The 9,009-nt window shown below is 30.3% G+C and overlaps 1 protein-coding gene across 1 annotated transcript in view; it reads right to left on the bottom strand.

Annotated features, from left to right (window-relative positions):
* Positions 1-6,580, bottom strand: part of LOC117100681 (hyalin-like) — a gene marked incomplete at its 3' end in the record, with an annotated part of 18,445 nt that extends 11,865 nt beyond the window's left edge. Inside the window, exons 1-2 of the mRNA XM_033240466.1 lie at positions 6,462-6,580; positions 449-591 (exon numbers count right to left, since the gene is read on the bottom strand). Coding sequence (XP_033096357.1) covers positions 449-591; positions 6,462-6,580 — 262 coding nt within the window. The remainder of the gene's footprint in view (positions 1-448; positions 592-6,461) is intronic.
* Positions 6,581-9,009: the final 2,429 nt, after the last annotated feature.

The raw sequence follows: 9,009 nt of genomic DNA, 5'->3' as shown, positions 1-9,009 counted from the left end.
CAAAGAGAGTTTAGTATCAGAACGAACCCACTTCGAATCCCGTTAATCACAATTATAAGATTTTCATTAAAAAAATCTAAGTTTTTTAATTGTATTTTTAAATTAAATCCATAACACTTAATTTGTACATCAGCAATTACTATTAAACAATTAATTTATTTGCTCTAATTTTAACAATGCCAAAAAAATAAATAAAAAAAATCATAGAAATGAGTAGGGATATGAAAACGTTCATTTTACTTTTTTTTCTGCCCACAGTATATTCAAAATTTGTTGAGACATCGTTAAAGATATTTCTAATATAGAAAAAAAATACACGTATCGTACAAACAATTTATTGATTGTGCAACCATAATAACATTTTACCTTCAGTTTTCAAGCATGTCCCTTAATAAACGAAACATGCGCGTAGCTTATAACTAATTGTGCAGACGTAAGAAAAAATTACCTTTATTTTTCAAACATATTCCTTCAGTGATATAGATATTATCAACAGCCACCATTTCTGTAGCGTCTAAAACTCTTCCATTAAGCTTCAGGTAAAGATTGCTAGGATTGGTCAAATATAGACTGGCATACTTCCATTGACTGCTGTAGTCGCCATAAATTACGAACAAATCATATGAATGATAAGTATCCTTGATAAATATACATTGACTGTTATCTCCACTTATATAATAGTAAAAGTTCAGACAGAGGTCACTCCAAGTAGCTGGTATTGTTGAAATAATAATGTATGCGAAATGAGTTCCAGAAATGGAATTTAAATATATATAATAACCATCTGAAAATCAGAAAAGAAATTAAATTATTTATTAGTAGAGTTTTTTCTTTCAAAAAATGTCAACTTCTCATTTTCTTCCTTTCCTCTTCCTCTTCATCAAAATCATCAACTTGCTTTATAGTTTACATTCGACATCGCACCGTTTATTAAACCAACGATCAATTGCTATCACTTCGCAATACTGATAACAATTATTATTCCTATCATGATGATAATTATTCGTATTATGATAATTATTATTCGTATTATGATGATAATTATTATTTCTATTATGATGATAATTATTATTCGTATTATGAAGAAATTATCATTCGTATTATGATGATAATTATTATTCGTATTATGATGATTATTATTCGTGTTATGATGATAATTACTATTCGTATTATGATAATTATTATTCGTATCATATGATAATTATTATCCGTATTATGATGATAATTATTATTCGTATTATGATAATAAATATTATTCGTATTATGATAATAAATATTATTCATACTATGATAATAAATACCATTCGCATTATGATGATAATAATTATTATTCGTATTATGATGATAACTATTATTCGTATTATGATGCTAATTATTATTCGTGTTATGATGATAATTATCATTCGTGTTATGATGATATTTATCATTTGTATTATGATGATAATTATTAGGCCTATTCGTATTATGATGATTATTATTCGTGTTGATGCTAATTATTATTCGTGTTATAATGATAATTATCATTCGTGTTATGATGATATTTATCATTTGTATTATGATGATAATTATTAGGCCTATTCGTGTTATGATGATATTTATCATTTGTATTATGATGATAATTATTAGGCCTATTCGTATTATGATGATTATTATTCGTGTTATGATGATAATTATTATTCGTATTGATGATGATAATTATTATTTGTAACATGATGATAATTATTATTTATATGATGATGATAATTATTATTCGTATTATGAAAATAATTATTAATCGTAATATGATAATTATTATTCGTATTACGATGATAAATATCATTTGTATTATGATGATAAATAATATTCGTATTATGATAATAAATATTATTTGTATTATGATGATAATAATTAATCGTAGTATAATGATAATCATTATTCGTATTGTAATGATTATTATTATTCTATAATATGATGATAATTATTATTCTAAATATATTTATTATTCGTATTTTGATAATATCGTATTATGATGATAATTATTATTCGGATTACGATCATAATTATTATTCGTATTATGATAACATTATTATTATTATTCTTTATAATGATGATAGTTATTACTATATCGTACTATGGCGATAATTTGGGAGCTTTGGAATGCCCGAGGATGTGACACCAGAACGTTGTAATGCGTAGCAGCCCCAGACGCAATCGGACAGGCTCCACCGATTCAACCGACTATAGTCTGGTTTTCATAAATCGCTACACGCTATCGCATACTCCTTTGGCGACGCTGCATCAGGGAGCGTTCCCGATTGCGTAGGGGACAGCATACGCAGTGCAATGATTGTAGTTAAAACACTGTAGCGACTGTGTAGCGATTTTATGGAAACCAAGCTTTAGTGTGTAACTATTGTATGGAAACCAAGCTTTTCTCGTGCGTTACCGTCCTTCGTTCTTGGTACAACGTAGATTTGGCTAAATTGCGTACTAGAATCTACGCAACAAACGAGAACCTAACGTTCTCGCATGCGCAGACGATTTCTTAGTGATTTCATTACGTTGTACGCCCTCCTACAATCGTGCAATCGAAAGCTCCCTATTAGTATTATAACGATAATTAGTATTTGTAGCAAAGACAAGCAAAACCAGTCACTCGTCGCAAAATTCGATTTTGAGTTATTAATACAGGGTTAAAAGTAAAATAAGAGCTATAAAATGGTAAAAAATCATTCAAATCTGACATTTCCTTATGAAGTTACAAGCATTTAAGCATACAGCTTTTTAAAGAACAATATATGAGAAATCAGCCTTCAAAGTTTATGATTTCAGGCATTTAATCATTAAAAAGTGTTGTTTTAACATTGAAATTGGGAAAAATAACAGCACAGCATGATGTATAGATACATGAACCTTAGTTTAGTGAAATAAAATAGATTTTTTAAATTTTACATTCTAGAATGTTTTTGCTATTTTCTCTGAAACAGAATTTGCGACGAGTGACTGTTTTGGCTTGTCTTTGCCACATTTGTATTATGACAATAATCATTATTTGCATTATGGCAATAATTATTATTTGTATTATCGTCGTCGTAATCGTAGTCATCATTATCATCATCATCATTATCAGCATCAGTAGCAGTAGATGGCGGTAGTGGTAGTAGTATACTAGTAATACTAAAATTATGATCATATTGAATATTATTATTATTATTATTATTATTATTATTATCATCATCATCATCATCATCATCCCTGTTGATTCGTTTTTTAATATATTTCTTTAAATTACATAATACTCTCGTTTATCTGTGGTACAATATACACCATGGTACAACAAAGATAGCATAATTGATGAGAGTTGGCATTATAGTAAATTGCAACTGAACCTGATGCAGAGTAACGAGTGTTTTCATTAGCGCCATTGATTCTTGCAGAAGAACGATGCCAGCGTTCAGTAGGCCTACTATTGTCATATGTCCAGTTACACCACCCATAGTCGAAGTCACAGCAAATACCATCTGTTTAAATTGTAAAAATTCTTAAAACATCGTCTAATATATAAAACTAACAGTAACGAAAAAAAAGTTAATGTAACACAAGTAAGTACAGTGATTTAGTAAGTTATACATAGACGCTTTAAGGTTTAAATACTTGGCCTTAAGACATTAAGGAGAATAATTTGTAATTTATATAGGGGAAACTATAATTGATGTCTTTGTATTTTGCAAAATAAATTTGTATTTTTTTGAATCTCAAATTAATATTAGTTGTTCATATAAAGTACCATATTAATAGGTGACTCATTTAATGCAAATTATGTGCTTTTAGACCTAAGAAAATTTACCATAAATCGCTAAAATTTTATTTTACATAAATATTTAAATATCATTACATTTTGTAAATTTTTTAAATTCATACCGGTAAGGGACTTGTTTTTCAAATATTATTGGCTAATGCCATGCGTAGAAACAGTTTACTTATAATATCGATGAATTTGATACCTTATTTGCAGTTTGTGTATGTTGACTATGAATTAAAACACTTAGAAATGGACAACACCAATGTTTAAAAAAATGTAACGATTGTGGACTTAGTTTCCAGTTTTTCGATGAAACAATTATTAACATTTGAAGAAACGTGGTTCCACTTCCCAAACTCCAGCTCTTAGTTTTGTTAATCACGGCGTATTTAGAAAAGAATTCAATGTGTTTATATGGGTTCTGTGTATCTAGGCCTACATCTTTTGAAGAATAAAGGTTGCATTTTCAGAAGTTCTTATATTCAATAGCCTAGCCCTGCGCAATACAGCATACTAAAGTACTGCCGAGAGTTACTAGTTAAATGTCATCGTTACCATAAACTGTATATTACGATTTACATGCCAAAAACCTTGGGTTAATCTAGAAAATATCTATACAGTAACTAGATCAGCAATTAGATGAATGGTTGCTGTTTTTCCTAAGCCGTATTAGTGATTAGTTAGTATTGTTTTTGTAAAATAGCTGTAAAATCCAGATTAAAAGAGAGAAAGAAAAATTGTGTAGGTCCATAATTCATAAATGCACTGTCTGCCAAATAATAATAATTAAAAAAGAAAGAAATCGGTGGAATACATGTTAATTAGGTCTTGTGAAAGGATAAATCTGAAACATAGGTTAGCACATTGTTACTGTTCTGTACTGACCAGGTTACCAAATGTAATAAAAATTATCAAATAAATGATGAATTAATTAATTAATTAATGAAAGAGAATGATTTTGGGCTGGAAAATTACAGTTCGGTAAATATTTATTTCCGTTATACTGCATGTTTAGTTTACGTGTAAACAGGGTGAGATCACCCAACGAAAATAACCCTGAATAATATTGAATTATTAATTTATAATATATAATCAGTGTTTTATTTGCTATAAATTCTAAATCCTTATAGGCCTATACATTTTAATAAATTTTAAACACTACTGTAACATTATCAAAATTAATAAGTTCTAAAAAAAAGTCATAAACAATTAAGTTTTCCGGAAACTACAACTACAGTCCTAATTCGGAGTTGAATTCAAGACCTTTCAATTACCGTTCGGATACTCTACCAACTGAGCAGTGAGATTTTTTACAGTTGGACACGTTTTTCCCTGGTATTGCACAATACTCAATAAATATTATAGTACAATTTAATTAACACAATAAATTCAAGTTTAAAAACTCAATGTGGAATTATATATTGAAAGATGCTAAAATGATACATTTTGAAAGACATTCACGTTGCTTTATGCGTGCTTTCGGTTTGGACAATTGGTTAGGCCTATATGCTACAAAAATAGCTTACCAGATCCAGCTACGCACACAGCATAATATGCAGCAACAAAACATAAAGCAATTGTGTACACCTCCACGCAATAGGTCGCATGATGACGTAACACTGTGACACGCCAAAGTTATTAAAATGTCAGATTTACACACACACACACACACACACACACACACACACACACACAAAACTAAACCAGATGTGTAGTCCACAATTACTACCCGTCCGATAACTGTTGTAGCGTACCATATGAAGCATTAGATCGGTATGGCACCAACTAATAGTACTGTTTCTCATATCAAGGTTACTGATTTGATTTACGGTTATAATTCTAAGTACATTGATCAAAGATTGCCAACTTTAATACATTACTACCTTATGTATAAGCGACAAATACTTTTGAAACACCAAACAACGCAATCATGTACATATTAAGACGATGTTGTTGTCTTTTGTTTTAGCAAAAGACACTAAATTATTTAGATTAAATTTTAATAGGTATATAATATTGATTACTACCAGAGTACTACCAACACGCCTCAAATGTAAACAACTAAAAACGATAATAAGTATTTGCTGCCAGTTGAATTGAAATAATTAGTCACCAACGATATTATTTCATGTGCTACAATAACTATAAACGCTAATTTGACAACATAATCAGTTTAAGTCGTACTTGCTAGCTATTTTAAAAGTTCGATGTCATATCGGATTTTTTGATTATTTTTTTAAATAATATAATATTATAATCATTAATGAAGAAAAAAATCACAACGGCAATAATAATTGCTGCAATAATAATTATGGTAATAATTTTTATTTAATTTTAATTGGATATTAATAACCTGGTTATTGCAATTAATCGTAACTTTTGCAGTGATACACGTTGTTCAATTATTAGTGGTAGTGCATGGCTACTACTATTAGTAGCTTCCCAGAGAGGCCTATAGTAGCCTGGGGTGTGTCGTCAGTTTCTCTGGTTATTTTATCGGATTGTCAATTCATAAGTGCGTACGACAATAGAGCAAAATAAACTGTTGTTTGCGATAATTTAATTATACAATTCTCCATGAAGATTATATGATGCTACTGTAGGCCTTCGATAACTAAGGTTTTTCGACCGGAATTCTCATTATTTTTAATTTTCATAGCCATGCATCGATCGCGTTTACTTGAGTTGCCGATGCTCAATTGTTGCATAAGAAAGTTCGACTTCTCCAATTTCTATTTCACCTTCTTCGCAGACGCTGGTTCCTGAGACTTTTTTTTGGTAACTGCGCATGCTCGACATAGCTCGACAACGTCAAGTACTCAGTGCATATTATGCTCAATGTCTAGCATCTAAACGCATGTTCACTGTGTTTTTATACATATGTATTCGGACGTTCTTTGGAGCTTGCGCATTAATTAGTTTGGAATTAACTCCCATTCCTTTTCGTAGTAAAAGCTACCGCTACCTATAGTTTCTTAATGACTGTTTCTTCTTGATCGTATCAGCCTAAAGGTGCGGCGCGAAAAAGTACTCACAGCAGTATTCCATTGTTTTATTTTATGCTGGAAGGGTACCAGATTTCTTTGACGTCTACATCGTTATTTGACCATCAAATTTAATCATCTCTTCCTTACATCAATATACAGTATAATAATCTACTAATGTTATGTTTCAAAATGTATGGGTACCTAAATTTAAAAATCTAGTCTGGTATATCGCCTCTCTATTAATAATCGGAATCCCCTGGCTAACAAATAAACTTAGGCTTAATTGAGTGATTGACTTGTCAGAAATGTATCGCTTTTCAAAGATTATAGATTATTCACTACTTGTTTGAACCCGTTCACAAATTAAATTGTCTATTTAACTTAACACATGAGTGTCCTTCGTGCTATAATTGTGTGCCAAGTTGTCTGCAATTTCCAATTATATGTAATACCAGATACTGTTTCTTGGAAATTTACTTGAACATCCTGCAAAGTCTGCCGCATGCTAGCATTGAATTATGACAAAGAGTAATTCATTGTGAGCATGTTTGGAAGAAATAAACAATTAAGTAGGCCTATGTAAGCAATAACTCTGTTATGTTCACTTGAATAGGCTTATCTCAGTAAGACTTTTACGATTGGATACCTTGTTGAAGCAAGAAATGATGTTGTCTTTATCAAGTACCGCTCATCTATTTTTTTTCCGTGTGAGAAACGCTTAACTTACACAACATGAGCAAAAGATGTGTTTTATTATTGTCATTTTATCTTCTGGTGAGTACATGCTCCATGATGTAAGGATCATCGTACTTGTTACGAAAACATTAAATAACACGAAAGCGCAATTGTGCTCCGGAAACATGTGATGTAGAGAGAGCAGTGTGTGGTAGTGAGTTCTATAGAGCGATTAGAAAGAAACTTGACTGAAATGTCTGTGTTCTAGAATGTGGTTGTCTGGATCTTGAACTATGGCCTCTTGTGAATGTGGCTAATGAAATGAGATAATGACCTGAATCAGGTATAAGAATAATACATTTGAGGATTATATAAAGTATTACAAGTTTTTTTTCCTCTTGAATCGCTCTTCAATAGTTTTTTTCACTGCGTAATTGAATATAATGTAAAGCTCTTTATTTTCTCGTACCCTAATTTTTTACCGATTTTTGCGATAAAACAATGATTGCGAAAATTAAGGGCGTGCGAAAATCGCGTAATTCTGAATATTGTAAGAAATAAAAATAAAATGATGAATTAATTAATTAATGAAAGAATGATTTTGGGCCGGAAATTTACAATTCGGTAAATATTTATTTCCGTTATACTGCATGTTTAGTTTACTTGTAAACAGGGTGAATACAAACAAAGAAAATAACCATGAATTACATTGAACTTTTAATTTATAATTATATAATCAGTGTTTTATTTGCCATAAATTCTAAATCCTTATAGGCCTATATATTTTAATAAATTTTAAAAAATTCCCGTAACATTATCAAAATTAATAACTTCTAAAAAACAGATATAAACAATTCAGTTTTTCGGAAACTACAACTACAGTCCTAATTCGGATTTGAATTCAAGACCTTTCGATTACCGGTCAGATACTCTACCAACTCAGAAGTGAGATTTTTTACAGTTGGACACGTTTTTCCATGGTATTGCACAATACTCAATAAATATTATAGTATAATTTAATTAACACAATAAATTCAAGTTTAAAAACTTAATGTGGAATTATATATTTAAAAATGCTAAAATGATACATTTTGAAAGACATTCACGTGACTTTATGCGTACAGTACTTTCGGTTTGGACAATTGGTTAGTATGGCCTATAGGCTACAACAATAACTTACCAGATCCAGCTACGTACACAGCATAATATGTAGCAACAAAACATAAAGCCAGTGTACACTTCCACGCAATAAGTTGCATGATGACGTAACACTATGACACAACAAAGTTATTAAAATTTCAGATTTACACACAAAAAAGAAAACTAAACCAGATGTGTAGTCCACATTTCCCTGTCCGATAGCTGTTAGGTGCGTATCGTATGAAGCATTAGCTCGGTATGGCACTAAGTAATAATACTGTTTCTTATATCAAGATTACATCTGATAATTAATTGTGCAAATCTGGTTTGATTACGATTATAATTCTAAGTACATTGATCAAAGATTGCCAACTTTAATACATTACTGCCTTATGTATAAACGGCAATCCCTTTGAAACACCAAAC

The sequence above is a fragment of the Anneissia japonica genome, unplaced genomic scaffold (genome assembly GCF_011630105.1).
Source record: "Anneissia japonica isolate Jap-2015-1 unplaced genomic scaffold, ASM1163010v1 scaffold19810_len32185_cov119, whole genome shotgun sequence".
Classification (NCBI taxonomy): Eukaryota; Metazoa; Echinodermata; class Crinoidea; order Comatulida; family Comatulidae; genus Anneissia; species Anneissia japonica.
This window is presented reverse-complemented; position numbering and strand designations above follow the sequence as displayed.